At 37.8% G+C, this 21,049-nt stretch overlaps 1 protein-coding gene across 1 annotated transcript in view; it reads left to right on the plus strand.

Annotated features, from left to right (window-relative positions):
• The first annotated feature begins 20,302 nt into the window (after nt 1-20,302).
• The window catches only part of LOC105823607 (nuclear receptor coactivator 7-like), a 58,529-nt gene continuing 57,782 nt past the window's right edge, over nt 20,303-21,049 (plus strand). Inside the window, exon 1 of the mRNA XM_012660859.1 lies at nt 20,303-20,481. Coding sequence (XP_012516313.1) covers nt 20,432-20,481 — 50 coding nt within the window. The 5' untranslated portion in view covers nt 20,303-20,431. The remainder of the gene's footprint in view (nt 20,482-21,049) is intronic.

A 21,049-nucleotide genomic window follows, 5' to 3' on the forward strand; every position in this document is an offset into this window, starting at 1 on the left:
TTAAAATGTTATGTTATTTTGGGAAAAAAAATCAAGATTCATCACTTCATATTTTATTTGCTTTATTTCTGCACAATGATATTTTCTGTTTTGATTTCATTTTTGTTTTCCTGTCATATAAATTTTATGAGTCAGTGTTAACTTCTTTTCAGTCTCTGCTTAAAATTATCTGGGAGTGGTCCCAGATTTTCTTTCTTTTTGTCATTTTAATACATCTTCATCCTCACTTTATATTACCCCAAAGACTTATTTTCATAGAATATGGTAAGCCATAATTTATCTTTGCTGACCCAGGTGGGTTCTTCCTAAATGGGTGAGGAAATAACACTTTTCTGTAAAGGATAGTAAGATTAGAGGAACCAACGGTGGGAGGGAACTTATGAAAAAAATCTAATTTGTTATAATTTGTTAAACCAAATCAAAAATTCCCGCATGTGATAAAGATAAGTACATTTTACACATCTTATATTTGTAATCAAGGGTATGGAGCAGTTTATTTACATTGTCTTCCTTGCTCACTTTACATTTTACAAAAGAGCCCTCCCCCTATGGTTACAGTAAACTTTTTATTTTGTTTCTTAAAAGCACTTATTTGTTCATTTGACAAACAGAAATTGAGCATTTAACAATGTGCTATTACTTTGGGCCTTGGAATCACAGTCAAATAAGAGCTCATTCCTAATCTCAGAATTGAAGAGGCATTTTTCTCTTCTATGTGTCCTCCATCCAAATACACAGTACCTCTTGGATTGGATGACTCACTTTTTGGGTCCTGCCTCCTGAGCCCCAGCACTCCACCCCCACATGCACCACTAGAATGAAATTCTAAGACCTGAATTTTCTGCCTCCTATCTTTCTGTATCTTCCTAAAGGTTTTGTTTTAGAAACCTCTATCCCTTCTTTGCTAAATGTCATTTACCATCCTTTTTAAAATCTCAGCCTATAATTTTTTTTTTTGTTTAAATCCAACAGGATTCACTCAAGTCACATATGCTGGAATCAAAATTGTTATGGCTATGGAAAAAATAACACAGAAAATATACAGAAGTAAATTTATATAATCTTGAATTTCAGATATATAGGTGAAGAATAATTGGTTTCCCCTTAACAGTGGTACAGAAGAATGCCTTTGTTGCTGCACCTGCTGGAGAATATGAATTGCCTGTTTATAAATTTGATTAGAAGCTTAACTGAGAGAAATGATGTTTACAGAGGTTGGTTGGTGAGCGAGGGTCATGACGTCTGCCCATTCCCCTCCAATACCAGCTATTAGACCAGCAGCCTAGCACGATCTTTCAGAAGCTATTTACCATGGTTACCCTGTTTTGCATCCTTGACCCCACCTGCACCCCCTACCCAACCCCCACCCATTGCGCTCACACTGAGAGATATTATTAATACAGTCAAATGGTATTAATTTGGCTAAGATCATGGTCCCTTTTTACAGCTCCTGTTTGAAGACCCCTGCAGGAAATTCCATTTAGCTCTAGATGCCAAAGAAAAGCTTTACTTCCCCTGAACAATTAATGTGTCTTTATCATGCAAATTGAGAATCAGATAATTGATTATATTTCTACTTGGCAAATAGGAAATGAAGAGTCAAATTTGCAACTCAATTTTAATAATCACGTAAAACCTGGGATTGGATGACCGTGACCTAATATTGATGTTCTAACTTTCCCTTTGGTCTTGAGCTTCTGTTCTATCTTGTTTTTCTTGATGCTGATGTTTATCTAATTATATTTTCCTATTTTATTGAATTATACTTTTAAGCTGACTCACATCCTTTGTCGAACAAGGCAAAATATAAAACATTCAATAAACAAAAACATCACAGAACTGATTTTTGGACACAGTGTGTTTTTGGTGAACAAATTAATTGGTTACTTAAATATATTTTAAACAAGTAATGCAAGTTTAGTATATCTGAGCTGATATATATATATATATATATCTCCAAATGGAAAGCAATGTTATATAGTTTTACAAAACTAAATTCTTATTTTTTTAACTACCTAAATTTATGTCCACTTATCACTAATTTGGAGTTGGTGAAGCTATTCAATTTGTCAATTATATCTGGAGTACCTGCCTTATATACTGTATTAGGCTGAACAAGAGTTTCTATATAATTTTAAAAAAGTCATTTTTAGCCAAAAGTCTAGCTTAAAATAGCTTAACACTCTACGCTGGATCACCAATCTGACCTTCACATCAGTGATTTACCCTTCTTTTAATAAATCAGGAACAGATTCTTCTCTGAGCTTCTTTTATTTATCATGATATTTAAAAGATTGGGCTCCCTGAATTAATTGATCAGACTTTCTTTATTCTGGTGTTTTGACAACTAACTGTTAAGTTGGTTTAATTTAGCCAGGTAAATAATTATTTACATCTATATGATGCCAAATTGAGTTTGATATGTTTATCACCTGGGTCAGCAGAGAGATTGGCCCTTCTTAAGGGGTTAGTCATTGGTACACTCTTGGGAGCCCTTGACATAAAAATAATCTGAATTCGAAAGAACAATTTAAAACATAGGAAGGGGGTTTGGAAAGAGGCCTGGACAGGTTTTTATATAGAGGCATCTCATTCTGATAACCTCCGTGTCTTTTTTTAAAATTTATTTTTAGAATAGGTAATACACTCAAGAGATTCAAAAGGTGCAAATGGATATGCAATGTCAGCGTTCTCTCTCATCCTCATCCCCCAGTCTCCTTCTTCCCCTGTGTTATTGGTTAATTGAGAATCTTCCGATGACATTTTATGCATATAAAAGTAAATATGAACGTAGAGGCTGTTCTCTTTTTTTGCTAACCACTACTCTAATTCACTCCTGTCCATTTCCACTGCCCTTGTTTGGCTCCTCAGATGCCTTGGATTGTTGCCTGCATTCTGCCTTCTGCATTTCAGCCCTCCACATCTCAACTAGCCTTCCTTCTAAACTTCCTTAAAATCTCCTAAAAGATTCCCATCATACAAGGAAGGAATCCACACGTTTTAGCCTGGTCTCTTGGATCCTGAGGTATTTATCTCCTAACCTGCCCCTCCCTGCCGTGCATTTGACTGACAATCATTCTTAGCTAAGCCTCCCTCCCCCATTTCATGCCCTTTAAAAAAATCTGATGCATGTTCAAGGTGTCACGACACGCCAATGCCATTTGCCTACATGTCTTCGTTTATGGACCCAAGTTAAGAATCTCTGTTTTAGCAATGCAGAATTGATTGTTACTTCCTGCACATGCATAGAATATAAATTTTCTTCTCCATGCTGTTCCCTCTACCTGGAACACTCTATCCTCTTGTTTTCATGAGCAAGCCACACTCAGTTCTGGTGTCATCTCTAGGGGCCTTTGTTAGTTGCAATTCTATAAACTCATGGAGCCTTCCACGTGCAATTTAGTGTAATTAGTCCCAAGTAGGCTTCCATACTAGGAACAGACATTTCTTACGAATAGCAAAATTGCCTTTCTAGTAAAAATTAACTATGATTTTGGGTAGTATGTACAATTGATTAAGAAAAAAAAAACATGTACCTGTAGTCCCAGCTACTGGAGAGGCTGAGGCAGGAAGATTGCTTGAGGCCAGGAGTTTGAGAAAGAACAACCTGGGCAACATGGCAACACTCTGTCTCAAAAACAAAACAAGGTTGAAGCTTTTATTTAACTAGCCCTCTTCTCCGCCTACCCACCCCTACCTGAATATAATTCAGTTGTCCCCTGGCATCATCAGGCAGTTGGTTGTAGAACCCCTGTGAGTACCAAAATCTGTACATGCTCAAGTCCTTGATGTTAAATGGTGTAGTATTTGCATATAGCCTATGCTTATCCTCTTTTGTATTTTAAATCATCTCTAGGTTACTTATAATACTTAATACACAGTCAGTGCTGTATAAGTAGTTGTTATACTGTATTGTTTAGGGAATAATGACAAGAAAAAAAGTCTGCACATGTTCAGTACAAACTCAACTATCTGTTTGTTCCCCAAATATTTCTGATCCTTGATTGAATCCATAGATCAACCATGCATTCAGAACCCATGGATACTGAGGGCCAATTGTACATGTCCATACCATTTTCTTAAACAGCCCTTGCTTGCTTTACTAATTCTCTCTCAGTGTGTTAACACTCATTGCAAATAGCTTTCATACTTATTTTGATCCTCATGTGGGAGAGTGCCACTTTTATGCCTTCAACTCTGGGTTTTCTTCTGTAGTTGGTGCATAAGTAGGGCTAATGCCTCCAATTATGGTGTCACTAAAGTTTAGGGATCTAATAGGCAAAAAGGTTACTCTTAAGAAATTGAAAGTATTAAACATCGACCCTGATAGATGACATGAACCATCTGGAGAGAGTGGCCCAGGCTAAAAAGTGACTCCTAAGTGTGTGAATGAGATATTTTTAATTCCAACCCAAGTAATCAGAGGTTAGGTGCTTAGTTTACTGCATAGTGCCTGACATGAGGCAATTTGCTTTTGATGACTGATTAACAGGATTTAGAGAGTAAGAATTTAATAGTGTTTGTTCAGCATTATTCATGTGGAACTTCTAACTTGTGGGTTTTTCTTATCACTAACCAGGTATGCCTTGTAGAACAGGAATAATTCGTGAGCTAACTATATAGGTGTGAGATCCTTCAAGGTCTTTCGTTTTCCTTCTGTAATTCTGACCTCAGTATGCAAACATTAGATTTACTGATTTGTTTCCCCAGGCATGTTGATTCCAATAATTGAGAGTGCCCTGAATAGTAGTGATAAATAGTCTAGTCATTGAGTGAGCGTAGCACCTGCTGTATGGTATAAATCACAATTTCAGGTTATTAATCAGTCTGTTGGGAGGGCCTGCTCAGTCCTGTGGTCTCAGGTGTTTACAGCTGAGCCCTCATTCCTAGTTTCTGGTGATTCCCCCAGGGTACTACCTGTCTATAGGGTCCCACTGAAACAACTAGTTAGCAACACACTTTGATATTTTGAATTATAGAGCATGCCAAAATAATTTCAACTTAACATTCCTTAACTCTTTAAAAAGCATTGTAATATTAGGAATAGGAATAGAAAATTCACAAAACAGAAGGTTAAGATGGCCAAGACCTGAAAAAATATTGACTTCATTGCATCAAAGAAACGCAGATTATAATTAGATTTTAAAAGTCAGTAATAATGCAACAAGAGTGAAGTTGTATCAGATCTCACTAATGGTAAGAAGGTATGTCGGTATGTATTAGATGGAGAGCAGTTTAGCTGGTGAAATCCCTTGGCATTGGTGATTCTATTCTGAGTGTATCCTAAGGAAATAATCAGAGATGAGGCTGAAGTTCAGTAATGAGCCCATGATCTTTGAGAGGAACCTGGCATGGTGGAGCCAGATATATGGCTTGGAATCCTGTTCTACCAGTTACCACCCATGTGAACTTAGGCAAGTTAATTTCTCCACACTTTGATTTTTCTCATTTGTCAAAATGAGATAATAATAGTATCTACCTCCTACATTGTGCAGAGAATTAGGTAGGTTAATTTATGTAAAGTACTTGGAACCTTGCCTGGCACAGAGTAAGCAACTATGTAAGTATTAGTTATTATCAAGGGTAATATTGTGAAAATTCGAGAAAAGTCTGACAATGGGGTCATTTTTTAAGTGATCGTATGTACATATGATAAAATAGCCGTTAAAATAATGATTTTGAACAATATTTAATCACATAGAAGACATTGGTAATAACTGAGTTAAACCTAAACTATATGTATAAAAATATCCTAATTTATTTTAAGATTCTTTTGCATAGAAGGCAGGAAAGTGACAAAATATTACTCTCTCCCCATTGGTGGGATCATAGGTGATTTATTTTCTTTTTTCACCTTCTTATTTGTTATCTGTATGTATTACAATAATAATTATTAAAAATTATAATTATTATAGAATTCTTATTTTTTACCTTTTTTTTCTTTTTTACCAAATGCATATTCATTTTGACATATTTTACTTTCTCTTCCTCCTTTCAAAGCTACTATTTCACTTCCTCAAAATCTTCACCCACACATCATCTGCTTGGTATTTTCTTGCATTTAGCTCTCTTGCTTTGTGTATAGATCAGCCTCCAGTCTATTTCTTCAAGAATAAGTAGACCAAGTGAAATGATTTATCAGATTTTAGTGGTGGTGGCTTTCTCTTGGAAGTTTAAGTCAGAGAATGCTGCTTAGGTGATGATGGCACGGTGTCCTCTCCACAATTCATGCATTCAGCCTTATCTCCCACTCTGACTCTGCATGAACTTGGCTCTCCAGTGGGATCAGAATCCTTAGTAATCCCACACACAGAAGAGGGTAATTCCTGACTCCAAGCCTTTTGCTGCCCTTCCTATCTGAAATTGTCTTTCACATTTCTTTATTTAAATTCAGTCTTCCACACCAGGTTGTTACTTAATTCCATGAACACTTTCCAAGTCATCTATTCTACTCTGACTTCAGTTCTCTTGACACTTAAATATACATACCACAAATGAACTAAATATTGGCTTGCTTTATTGCTTAGTTTTTCCAGTAAGCTTACAGGGATTGTGTTTTACATTACTGTATGTCTCTCAGTTTTCTAGCACAGCGTTATCCATATAACATGCATGTAGAACACAGGAAAATTGGATGTTACTGTGTTGATCACATTTTTAGAGATGATTTTTTAGTTTTCTGGTTCATCTTCCCTTTTGCCCATCATTTTCTTTTCCTTATTTTCAAGATCAGAATGTTACATCATTTGGTATTCTCAGTCTTAACAGGTATTTGCCTGAAAATCTGATAATAGATTTTCATTTCTAAAATCTAAAACCTAAAGGGTTCAATGGCAGAGAACACCACGGTTAGCAAATGCATTCATAATAGGGGTTTCATAATTTACATATTAATCCTAGTTGTAAGAACAACTCTATCATCAACTCTAAAATATTGCTTGTTTGATCTAGACAATTTCATGAATCTGTCAGAGACTGTATTTAAAGTTTGAAAATATTTTAGAAGTTCATAGATTTTACATTTCTTGGAAAGACCAAAGCCCAGGAAATGTTTCAACATAATCTGCTCTCATAGTCTAGACCAGCGATTTACAAAGCAGGGTTCATGTACCCTATAAGGATATAAAAATAAATTGTTAGAATATCTATATCATTTTTTCATGACTTCTGTTTTTATTATACGTCTTATAAGGTGTAAGTGCAGAAGACATGTTTTTATAAGTAAAAAAATTAGGGTTTTGTGCTCAGATACTTTTATTGATGTGAAATATTATTTTAAAAAGTGAAGACCACTAATCTAAATTAAAGGCAAGACAATAAGTTGTTTCATAACCTGAAGTCAGTTTCTGGTTTTTAGCCATAACAAGTCAAAAATCAACGTACTAAACATGAATTCTGTGTCTGGCCTTAGCTAGGAGTTGTGACGTGTGTTGGTATGTGTACCTTGGCATGGATAGACAACATAAGACTCATTCCCTGCCTTTGGAGAGCTTGTAGTCTGATTGGAAGGAATGTAGGCAGGCGGAACAATTAATTAGATAATGTCACAAAGTAGCATAAGTGTGTGCTGAGAAACCCAGCAATATGAGTGAGTCAGTCTAAAATTGCTAAAGAAAGTGTGATGAGGGAGGCATAGTACATGGCGACGCTGCCTTCCCAGAATATTTCAGAGCCCCTTGAAGGTTAAAATATTTCCTCGATAATCAGGTCAGTCCTTAGTCTATGTACTTAAATAAGCTGTCCTTGAATTGTCTCCTGGGCAGAGATGTTAACTGGATGAGCTTTTTACTCTAGTATTCGAAATAATATTTACCAGTTTTCTCAGTGACATGCCCTATATTTCCTTTGAATTATAAGAGAATGTGGCAGAATAGTCATGGTGGGAAAGTAATGAAGTTTTTGGAGCAATATCCTTTTGGAACAGTGATAGTGTATAGAAGGAATTTAAAAATCAGTGTATTAATTTTCTAGGGCTGCCATGACAAAATACCAGAAACTAGGTGGCTTAAGACAACAAAAAGTTATCTGTCTCACAGTTTTGGAGGCTAAATGTCCAAAGTCAAAATGTTAGCAAAGTCATACTCCCTTGGAAGCCTATAGAGGACTCCTTCCTTGCCTCTTCCTAACTTCTAGTGGCTTGTTGGCAAACCTCGGACTTCTTGGCTTGTGGCTACTTATGCCTACACCTTCACATGGCATTCTCCCTGTGTGTCTCTCTCTCCACATGACATGGATTTGGGGCCCCACCACTCCAGTATAACGTCATCTTAACTAATTGTATCTGCATTGACCCTGTTTCCAAATAAGGTCACATTCTGGAGTACTTAGGATTATGACTTCAACTTATCATTTTCAGGGTAACACAATTCAATCCAGAACATTAAGTAATATCAAAGTCTATAGATGAATATACGGAAAGAATGCACAATGGCTTGTCAAATGATACTTTCTTAACTAAAACTCTGTAGCCATTCAAATTGGTTAGGCAGTGAATGACAAAGGAAAGGAAGCTTCCTCTATTTATATAGACAGTAAAGTGTACTACGTGGTTTTGATCTTCCTGGTGAAACTCCACAAAGTAATTTGTGGATGAGGATGTTTGTAAGGGTGCATTGGGGGTGGAGGGTGAGTGAGAGATAATACTGCATAACAGCCTCCAAACCTCAGTGGTTTATATCCACAAATATTTATTTCATGTTCATGGATCTGCAGGTTGACTGCGGTTTGGCTGCTTTTGGCTGGATTCAGCAGGGCTGAACTTGGCAGGGCTGAGCTGAACTCCAAAGTTGAGGTAGGGGTTTAGATCTGTTTCACACGTCTTCCTTCATCCTGAATCCCAAGCTGAAGAAGGAAAAAGAGCTACTAGGAGCATATTCTTTTGGTGGAGAGCAGAAACTTGCCAGGTCTCTTAAGTGCCTCAAGCCAATATCAATAACACTGTTAATCCTCACAGTCTGTTGGTCAAAAACAAGTCATATGGCAAATTGGGTGGCGATGTATACTCTGTACTAGTGCAAAGTGTCACAAAGTTGCACAGCAAAGGGTATGGATGTATAATTCTCTTACCGTGAGAGAAGGAGTGTATAGTTAAGTGCAACAATCCAGTCTACCAGAGCCCTTTTTCTTTTGAATTCTGCAAGAACTTTTGTAACAAGCAATCCAACAAACTTTTAAAAGTATTTAAACCATAGACTTGGTTTCTTAACCTGGTCTCCTGGAAAATTGTAATTGAATATCATATACATAATTTTTTTCCAAGAAGAAGTCATTGTACTTCAGAAAGCTGATTCAATTGCACATTGGGCATATTTCTTGCCCCCTTAGACACTTTTTGTTATGGCTTGTTCCTGAACCCACATTTGTTTATTTACCACATTTTAGACAGTGTTAGCCAAAGCAGCGCGTGCCTCTGTCCGTTCTTATTCAACACACCTGAGGCAGAATCTGGTAGACTTGCTGGCCTCTTGATTGTGCTTTGATAGAAAATATTTTCATTAAGGATAAAACTGTTTACAGATGCGATTGTTGATTGGTCAGCACTATTGAAATGTAACCATGAATGGTGGTTTTGGGAGATGTCCTGCTTCTAACACCCTCCCTAACAGCACTGGGGCGTGTGACCTGGCTGTTTTCTCACTTCCCATTAGCACTTCTCTGTATATCATACATTTTATTTGTCATAAATATTTCATACCCTCTTTTTTTCTGATTGTTTTATTTATGTAAACCTTATGCCCCTTGTCAAAAATGAAAGTTTCTTTAGAGCATATTGAGTCCTTTTTATATTCATAGTTTTAGATAAATAGTACAGTGGTAGGTATAAAACGAGTTCTTAGTAAATGCTTACTGAATTGAAGAAAATTACTCATAAATGTTTCAAGGCACTAAGGAGTAAGTGTAAATTGTTTATTGCCACTTACAGTCTCCATGTGAATAAATACGCTGAAAGCACATTAAAAAGAGTAGTAAGTCAGTTATTTTTTATTTTGCATTTTTACAAGTATGAGTGTATGCCAGTATATTTTGAAAATGCATTTAATTGCAGATGTTATCTACAGAGAAGCAGCATATGGCCGTTTCCTTAGTTAAGTGGCAATGTACCCGGTAGAGTCAACTTTGAGTCTTAATGATAAAGTCTCAGAAGACACTCAAATTTAATTCTTGAAAACTAGTGTTTGCCACCCAGGTACTGTATATTTTTTGAAAAGACATTCCATTTAATTTTTAATACCCTTTTTTGTCAGATTTTGTTTTTTTGTTGTTGTTGTTTTCATCAGTTAACTCTTAATTCAGATCCATCAAATAGATACTGTCTCACAGTTTACTATTTGGTGAGGCACCAAATAATAATAATTATTAATCATGGCAGTAATAGTGATAGTAGTATCAGTAAATATTGCTCATATTTATTTCTCTCCTGGAATTGAAGGAGTGGGGCGTGGTACAAGACCAGGACCCATCTGCTGTGGGCACAGGGTACTGGTACAGTGATTCTCATCAGCACCTATTCTCTGTGAAGCTTTGGGGAATGAGATTGAGTTTTGTACCCCTAAAGAGACTCCAGAAGAACAGTGTGGAGCCAAACCCTTTTTGGGCCAGGGCTAGAAGATGTCTGATAGAAAAATCAAATGGACCAGAGACCCTATGATTTTAGGAATGGGTCTGTTTGATAGTGTTAAAATGAATTCCAGAAGTAATTGAGAACAAACCTTTCTTCCCTTGTTGCCTGTTTATTGATGCTGTTTGGAGCCTACCACCTTTAGATTTGTCTTAGAGATCATCTGAAATGATCCTTCAGTGCTGGAGCAATAGTAGCAGGTGTCTCCAGAAACCTCACTGCGGGTGATGCAGGCATCAGAATTTTTCCAGCTCTTGTGAGGAGCAATCATATGCATGTGGTAGGTACCCAGTAAATAGTGATTGATGGTGAGAAAGAGGAAGTTTTCTCCTATGGCTGGGAGATTAGATCAGCGGAGTACTCTGTTCTGTTTTCATTGCCTCCGGTAACTTTCTGTGTGACAATGCAGATTTCTCCCTTCTAATCTGTCCTTGTGTACAGGTAGAACTGTTCAAAACTGACTTCTTATACCTTTTGAGTATTAATGAATGCATTCACTATATTAAAAAGTTTTGGTAGAAATTTTATAGGACTATAATTTTTAGATCTAAAAAGGAGCTGTAATTTTAGAGCTTAGAAAAAAATGACTTTTGTAATTTAAAATCCATAAATTTTTTTAATCAAAATTCCAAATTCTGATTCTTCGTATTTACCAATTCTTTTTTCTGTGGGGAAATAATTAGACTGGCAGAAGATTACATTTCAAAACAACAGAAAGAGAAAAAAATTGCCAACTGCTAAGAGCATATTCAAGGACATATCATTACTTCTGTTCTTAAAACTTAAGGAGTAATTCATTTAATTTAGTGAATTAAGGCAATTTCCTTTCCAGTTAGCTGTTCAAAAACCTAATCCGTGTGATAAATATTTATTGAATGTACTGACTTATTCACCGTGGTACATTTAGTATGAATAGTAATGGCTAACCTGAATACAGGTCAGTATTTACATCCTAAAGGACAATTGGCCAGAAAGCGGGGTTCATCCTCTTTCTTTTTAACTGTGGTTAAATCTAGAAAGAACCAAGCAGTTGATGTGAAAATCCTGTGTGATGACAGCTTATCCGTAAAGGCCATGGTGAGTGGTTCTTTGGGGTCAGACAGAGCTGATCATTCTGGCTGTAACTCTCATGGCTGCTTGACTTTGAATAAATTCTTTAATCTTTCTAAACTATAGACTCCTTATCTGAAATGGATTGAGAATATTAACTCCCTCATACAGTCATAAAGATAACAGTGTGTGTAACAGTATTGAACACAAACTTTGCTGCATATGGTTAATGTTCAATAAACATTTAACTGTTGCTACTTTCTGTCATCTTTGTATTCACTAGATCTGCCTGGCTTGTTCACTATGCAGTTTTTCTATTTTGGGCACATTTGAATATAGCTCTCCAGGTGTTGTTGAAAGCAATATTTCATGAACACTTGAATATTTGAATTCATTGAAATCTCGGTGGATAGAATTTTCTGTTCCATGGGACACCAGACTCTACACATTAAATCTCTATAACAGCCATTTTACAGATAAGAAAACTGAGGGTTAGAGAAATTGGGTAACTTGCCCAAGGCTACATACCCTGTAGGTGGTGGAGGCCTGTCTTTCTGTAAAAGTGCAGCTCTGCCTTAATAACATGGATGGTTAAGTGTTATTCAGATGAAACATAGAGTGTATTGAAAACAGAACTTCTCAGGTGTGTAGAGTTTCTAAAATCTCAGCTTTACAGGAATTTTTGAAATCAAAAAATTTAAAAATGAATTTAAAATATTAGTTTACCCAAAGAGCTTGATTTTCCTCTCAGCAGTGGTTCTCAGTGGGTGTGGTACCCATCCCCCCAGTGCATTTTGGTTGGCATGGTTATGGGAAGTGCATACTGCAGTTAGTTAGATGGAAGCAGAGGTGCCAGATGCCCTTCGAAGAGTACGACATTCCAAGAAAATGAAGATTTGTGCTTTACACTCAGGGATTTTACATCGTCTATAGGATCTATATGAATCTATATTATGTCTTCTAATGAACTTGTGCCTGAGAATTTACATATTGAAATACCTATTAATTACTTTCCTTTGGGCATTACATTGATTTTATAAAATTAAGTATGTAAGTAAGTTACATTATCTGTGAATTTCATTTCATTATAATAAAGGACATATATATTTATTTAGATGAGGTGTTGAGTATGGTAAAGTTGGGAACCGTCCCTTTATAGCAGTCAGGCAAAAGAGTCGCTCAGTTTGAGTTCAGTCCTCTTGGCGATAAGGCAGCCACTCTGTCTGCAGGCAGCTCTTTGTATGTGTCTGTCAGTTCTTGTACTGAGCCACAGCCTCTCTCCCTCCTCATCCAATGCCTGGTCCAAGGTATACCCCTTGAAGATCTGTTAAGCCTAAATCCTCTACTGGATAAAGATTCTTCAGATATTTAAAAACAGTTGTCATTTAATCCCAAGTCTTCTCTCGAAACTAAACCTGATCAACTAATATTCCTAAAATTTACTTTTATGTCAATTAACAATCTGGTTGCTCTAATTTCCCTATGTTTTTCCTATAGTGTGAGATCCAAAGGTAAATGTAATAATCCTGATATATTCTAATCCTCAAAAAGAGTGCTACAGACTGTCATAATCTTTTAATTCTGAGTTGATTGCACTAGTGTTTTTGTTGAGGGGCGGGAGAGTGCAGTGGAATCACACCACTGGGTATAGGGATCTTACTGTCATCTAAAACTGTAAATCATATTCACTTGTGCTAAAGTTCTACCTTGCTCCTTCCTTAGCAGCTCACAAGTAGAACTGAGATTCATGAGGAAAATTCCTCCTCAATAATTGCTTCCTTTCTTACAGACAGCTGAGGGCTTTCTGAATCCTGATGCTGTTATCCAGGCTGTTATTTATCCCTCAGAAAGGGTGATAAGGTGGCCTCCATAGTTTCATTCAAGTCAGTGGTAAATTTTTGAGGAAGACAGGGCCCAACAAAGGATACTACGTTAAGCTATTAACATCCTCCCTCCAGGCTGAGAATGGAGGTCAGCTCCCAGCTCTGAGTTGAGGTTAGTCAGTCGGTCAGCAAATACCTCTTGGTGCAGTAGTTCAATGATTCCTTTTATCCATCCATAGAAACAAACATCCACCTACATATGCAGCCCACAATTCTCCACCTTATCCATAAGCAGACAAGAGAAATTTATCAAATGCCTTTTAAGTAGAGTTACACTGTGTTTATTACCTCATTTTCCTCATCCACTAGAATAGTGTAATAGCTATGTCGAAGAGGGAAATGAGGTCAGTGTAATTTGACTAAGCCAGCATTCCCTAAACATACTCTCCTCCACCGGCCTGCACTCCAGCCATACCAGATCACTCAGGACTCCCTGAGCACCACACACTCCCTCCCAGCAGCTTGCACTTCCTCCTTCTGCCTGATTAGCCTAGACTCTTCTGCATTCATGGTCCGGGACACTCCTGCTCCTCCTCCATAGCCCAGTGCTAGCATCACTCATGTTGCTGCCCAGATACTCCTTCCCCTGGAGGCAGGGTAACAAGGCGGGGTAAGTTGCTTCCCTGGCTGTGCTCTGTGGTTCCCAATATCAGAGCACTCACCACTTCCCCTTTTATCAGCTGATAGGTTGCAGTTGTGTTCTTCCTGAACTTCCTGGCTTATGAATGATGTCTTCATTTTTGTTATCTGCAGCAGAGTACTTGATCCGTGGTAGAAGTTCCAAAAGGGGATTCACTTGTTTGTTTTTCTACAGAATGGTTTGTTTTCTGGAAACATTCTGGATTTCAGGGTTCACTGCTTCCTCTTTCAAGTCCTTACCAACTTGCCTTTAATGATCATTTCTAAAGTTTCCCTGGGGATCTAGGTGATTTCTTTCAATGTGTAGTTTGCATAATCCCCTTTCTAACTTTTGTTGAAAATTAAAATGCATTTCACTGGTTTCATGCTTCTGGCATTTCCCAATCTCTTACAATTCCTGAACCTGTCAGTGACTTTTTAGAATTTTCATTTGCGTGTCTTCTTCTTAGAACTTATAACATGATCTGTCTAGCCCAGAGATTAGTCTTCATTTAGAGTATCTAGGAGCTTTAATATTATCTCTTACTCATCTTAGGTAAGAGAGCACTGAAACTCACATTTATTTAATTTTTTTTCCACATTAAATTTTAGTTCCTTAGGCAGGGAACAATGGAAAAAGAATTGACTAGTTCTTCATTCATTTTGCCATCCAAAGACTTCCTACCATTTCCCAAGTAGCAGATTGGTAGCTGTCTGTAAGCATCCTCTTGCTTCAGGCATAACTTTTAAACTTTGTCACCCTTATATTTTGTTTTTTGTTGCTGTTGCATTGTTTTTGTGATACACATTTGTTTATTTGGGGTGTTGTCTGCTGTTTGTTCCCATTTCAAATTTGTGGCACATGCTCATGTCTGGCTCTATGCCCTTCTTCCCAGGTTTGTCTCTTGTTAAAGAAAGTATTCAAATTTCTGACCTTGGTTAACACCGAAATTTGAATATCGTTCCTTTGTTTAGATGACAGTATGGCTTTGAGAGAGACTAAACACCTGGCATAGCTTGGCATAAGTATTTTCTAGGAGGAAATGTCTTCATAGAAAGGTACATTTTGATCTGTTCCCTAAGTGGCCAAACTCAGTGTGACCAAGCCTCCATGCATGTTCCTGTCATTCTTTCATTTGTGTATTTGGAAACATGTTATTGAGAAAACAGTTGAGAGACATAATGGATACACTGCTGTTTCTCGTCCTGACTGGCTTATACATGAATATTCAAGGAGCTCAATGAGTTAGATACGAATTCAAAAAGCCATACTATGCTGTGTGGGTCCACACTGGTTAGATGGAATTGGGGAGTCTCTGCTAGCTCTCTCCTTAAATTATGTGTAAATGGTGCCGTGATCTCAAATGGGGAACACTATGCTGGTAATACAAAAAAAGTTTGTTTTCAACACAGCTCTTATGAGGTAAGGATTTTGTATGTGCTATTTTTATTTAAATAATGAACTGAATTTAGGTTTAAATGGACTATCCTGATTTAAGAGTGAAAGAAGAAATATTTGGATGCAAGATTCAGCTTGTGCTCTCTCATAAAATTCTTTTTGGTCTGCAATACATTGTAAGTGCAGGATACTCTAATCAGTCAGTGTTTAGATGAGTCCAGAGTGTATTGATGTGAGGGAAAGTCAACATTAATTGAATGAAGGGCTTTTAAGAAGCCCATTATAACCACTTATAATGGAAAATGTAGTTTCCATTAGAGATTGATTTAGGGATCTCTGGTTCTTCACCGAAGCATGAAGGCTGCTGTGTGGTGTTCTGTGCAAATCACTTTTATGGTATCCTCTGCTGAGCTCTTTCTGTTTAACCTGTTGGTGTGTCTAAACCTGAAAGGACTGCATCTGTCTTATTTAAGGATATAAAAATTTCTAGAAACTGAAACCAAAGATTAGCATATTTTTCATTTATCTAATAGAATATTGAAAAATAAAAAAGCTTTACCAGTTCTAAACAGACGCAGCAGCACCAGATGTCAGTTCTTGGATCATTTAATCTTTTTCTCTTGTGCTTATTTTTGTTAATATTTTTCTTCTGGAACCAAATATTAGTTTCTGGCTCAGCTTGCAATTTAAAATTTTCCAATTAGATTGCTATGACTTCATTTTTATTCATGAGGGGAAACTTAATAAAGATCATTACATATTTGTGGCATGCAGGAGATGAACTTTAAAATAAACCACTTGGCCCAGGGCACGGCAGAGAGCCTGGGATTTTAATCCTTTCTGAAGTCTAAGGGAGGCTGGCATGAGTCTACATTTCCCATCCCTACTTAATTCTTGATTTGAGAGGAATCCTTGGATTTGTATTGGTCAGCCATATAATTGACCTTATTCCCCAATTCTGGATTAATTTAACTCCTTGCTTAGTTTTATATGGATTTTCTGCCTACTCTCATGCCAGGTATTTAGGGAAGTATAAGGAAAGTGTGAAACATGGTGGAGTTTGACTGGAAGGAACTCATGGCTTGGAGCTGAGGAGGTGAAGTAAAGTGTCATTGTCACACAGTGTATGATTAAGTGCCTTGTAGTAACTGATAGGTGACATGTGAAATAAGCTCCTAAGGAGGAGAGAGAAGGGCACACAGTGGTCAAGGAAGGTTCTAAAGTGGAACTGGGCCTCGTGTTGGACTTGGTCAGGACGAGGAGCATAGCGGTTACCTCAGCTCGGGGAAAGAGTAAGGGTGAAGGTACACAGAGTTGGGGAGGAGCCCAGTGGTTTCAAACCATGGTGTGAGACTGAGCTCATCAGAGTTGGATGCTCAGCCACCGTCTTGTCTTGTCTTTTTTTTTTTTTTTCTTTCATCACCCAAATCCTTGAATGAGTACTAACTGCCTCAGCTCACTGTAGCATGGCCTCCACTCCTACTGCTCCACTAATACGGTCGGTCTTATTGGGGGTCTTCTGTGGCCCCCACCTCTTCTGGTGGCTAGCTACATTCATCTTAACTTGCAGAATCTATGCTGAGGCATTGAATGTTGTTGATTCCAGACTAATTTTTATTGCTGATCTCCAAATGCTTTCTGGCTCCAAAGGTTATTGAAAGACACTGCAGTGTGCACCAAACTGGATTTAAATCCCTGCTCTACCACAGCTACTGCTGTAGAATTAGAGAAATTAATTAGCATATCTCCACCTCAGTTTAATGTAAATAAGGATACCCAACTCATTATGTGATTCTAGGGATTAAAAGAGAAAACATATGGATAATATGATGAAATCAATGACTTACGGTAGGCATTAAATGACTAACCAGGCATCAAGGTTAGTTCCCTTTCCGTACCTGGTAGCCACTCTGTCCTCTTTGCCTGAATGTGCCTTGCCCTTTTCATTTCCATCCCATTGCTGAGGTGTTCCTCTTTCTGGAATGCCCTGTCTGTCTTCTTTACCTATTGAAATCCTAACCAGGATTGCTGGAGGCCAGGAGTTCCAGACCAGCCTGAACAAGAGTGAGACCCCCGTATCTGCAAAAAATAGACAAATTACCTGGGCATGGTGGTGTGCACCTGTAGTCCCAGCTACTTAGGAGGCTGAGGCAGGAGGATCGCTTGAGCCCAGGAGTTTGAGGTTGCAGTGAGCTGTGGTGATGCCACTGCACTCTAGCCAAAGTAACAGTGTGAGACCCTGTCTCAGAAAGAAAAGAAAGAAAGAAATTCTAACCACCTTGAAAGGTTTATTTTATCACCTCAGTCATAATTAAGCTTTATATCTCTTGGGTTCTTTGCATTATTCATTGGATAGCTCCAAGTTACTACCCTACAGTTTAGTTATTTGCACAGTCTTTATTTTCTCCATTGGATGATAAACTCCTTGAGGGTAAAACCCACGTCAGGGACACGGAGATAAACCGGTAAGAGTTAAGACTGTATTCCCCGTTGTTTCTATACAGTGCCATGTGCATAGTTGTTAGGCTTCCAGAGTGATCTCACCATTGTATTTTTTTTTCCTAACTGCAACCATATGCTGATAATTTCTAATTCCTTTTCTCTAACCTTCACTGCTCTTCTGTGCTTTCCATGCAATCAAACGTCTGGTGAGTGTCTCCAGCTGACTATCCCATAGGCATGTCAAAGGCAACATGTCCAAAACTGATCTCTCATCTCCTTCCTTTCCTTCATCCCACACATAGTCTGCCCTCTTCGTGTATATTGTACCATATCTTTGGTGTCATAGTCCTCTTAATCCCTGAAGCAGAAACTTGGAGGGCATTCTTCATTCCTTCCCTTCCTATGTTGTCTACATTGAATGAGTCACCAAATCTCAACTCATTTGCCTTCTAAGTATTTCTTGAATCCACCCCCCTCCCCCATGTCTTTGTCAACTATGGCTGCCTAGGTTTGGGCCCTCCTCTCTGAATTAGTTTTACTATAATTTCTAATAAGTCTACTTTGCCCTGTCCTTAATCCTCTCAAGTCCATCTTCTACCTCTGCAATCTGATTATGCTACACTCCCTCATGTTAAAGTAACCCTTTGGTGACTTCCTTTCATATACATCAGGGATTTGAACATTGGTTTTAGCTCATGAACCAGCTCTGATTAATTTTGTAGTGGCCACTGTAAGTGCTGCTGTTGAGTTCGTCATAATCACTTAGTGATGTCAGACGAGGTGCAGTGAAGCGGGTGGGCATTGCACAGTGCATGGCTAGGATTAACTTCAAGCTCCTTAGCATGGCGTACAAGGTCTTCCATGACCCTGATCCTTCCCAGGTCTTCACTGTCAGCTCACTTTACCCTGGGACAACGGGGAACTATTTTTTCTGGCTTTTCTTCAATCTGGACCTGCTTCCCTATACCCTTTACCTGGGAAGCCCTTAGTGTGTGTGTGTGGAGTGCCTGGGGTGGGCCCTGCGTAAGACTTTTTTTTATTGAAAAAAATTATGTATGTTTATTGTGTTCAACATGATATTTTGAAATATACACATTGTGGAAAGGCAAAATTGAGCTAATTAGTTGTTCTTCTTGTAGGCTCTAATGGCACCCTTTCCCTCCTCCATAATAGCGTGTATCACATTGTCTTGAAATCCTGACAGTCTCGCCCACAAGACAGTAAATACCATTAGAGCAAATATCATGTCTCATTTATCTTTGTCTCTGGTACTTATCACAGTACCTTTCTTGTAATACATACCGTGAATTAAATTGTTTACTGAACTGAAATAAGTTAGTAGATAATTTTGATTGTGAACATACTTTGCTTTTTTTGATTTAAATTGATTGGTGAATATCCTTTTGCTTTGGGGTGAAAGGACAGATTTTTAGGAGTGCTAGTGCTCTGTGGAAAATTTTGATTGGTGAATCGGGCAGTCAGTAGACATTGGAAATTTTTGACCAGGGGAGTGGCATGTTGAAATTGGTGTTTACGGAAGATTGATCTGAGAACAACCTTTCATTATAGGTTTAAACCATTTCTGGCAAGCACAGATGAGGGTCGCAGGCTGAAGGGTGAGGAACATGTGGCCCTCCAGACCCCCAAGTGCAGCCCCTCAACCGAATCCAAACGTCACAGAATAAATGCCTTCATTAAAAGGATTTGTTCTGTAAAATTTAGATTCAGTCAAAAGGCCAAACTCATGGATCCAGAAGGCACATGTGGCCCCAAGGCTGCGGGCTCCCCACCAATTTCTGAGGAATAGCTTCCTGAGTCTTAGTGCTTTCATTTCCACATTTGCTCAAATGCAATGTACTTGCTGGCATGTTTCCGAAAATAAAATAGAGCGCTGAGGTTATTTTTATTTTTAAAGAAAGAACATTTTTGTAAAACACCTAAGAGCCATTTTACGTAATTATCTATGAGATATATTCATTATTAATTACTCGATTATGAGTTCAAAAAATTTTCTAAATAGTGTCTGCATAGCTAGGCTACAATCTCATAAAGTCAGTGGAGGTTTTCATTTTGGCACGTCTTAAAATGTTTACTGATTATGAGGAAAATACTTCAGTTTTCCATCAGCCTTTTACTTTATAGTTTAACATCTCCATTCGAATTGTAGTTTTGTGTTTTTCTTTCACCTCCCTCCCTGCCATGGGTATTTGCATTTTGTATTTGACTCATGTGACTGTTTCCTGGTTAAAGTTTATCTTTCACTTGTTTTGGGATATATAACTGTGTTCTGCTTTATTCTTCCTATTGGCTATTATACACTTTTAAATTTACAGTTGCTTTGTTATTTTCTATTACAGGGTTATGACTCATTGATTTAAAAAAAGAACTTTTTCAAATACTTTGCACTTTTGATTGTGTATTATGGATACCAAGGAAGAGAAGAAGGAACGGAAACAAAGTTATTTTGCTCGGTAAGCATTGACTTTGCAAAATTATATCAGTACTTTAAAAAAATATATTTGAGGGACTTTATCCTCAAGTATTACATGGTCTTTTTTGTTTTGTGACTGTTTATAAACAGAGAGGATAACTAGTAGAAGTTAAATATACTTTGCTTCATCCATTTTCTTATTTATATTAGAGGAATAACATTTGGTTCTTCTCTGTCTTTGACAGTTCTCTTACTTAGGCAGTGCTGCTCAGAGAAGCCAGCTGTTACGCACTGACCTGCAGATTGCTCTGAATCTTACGCTTAACAACCTACCTTGAATTTAAAATCCTGAGTGCTTACCTCCTGCTGCTCTGTAGCTTAATTAGTTGAGCTATAAGTAAAAATCTGACACATTAAAGCTCATCACCTTGTGGGGAGTCCATTACTAAAAAATGTTTCTGTAGGTAGGTGAAATGGATAAAATTATATTTTGGAATCAGTATCATTTTTAATGCTTGAACTTGTCCAACAAAAAGTATACACGGGCCGGGCGCGGTGGCTCACGCCTGTAATCCTAGCTCTCTGGGAGGCCGAGGCGGGTGGATTGT

The sequence above is a fragment of the Propithecus coquereli genome, unplaced genomic scaffold (genome assembly GCF_000956105.1).
Source record: "Propithecus coquereli isolate 6110/MARCELLA unplaced genomic scaffold, Pcoq_1.0 Scaffold68, whole genome shotgun sequence".
NCBI lineage: Eukaryota > Metazoa > Chordata > Mammalia > Primates > Indriidae > Propithecus > Propithecus coquereli.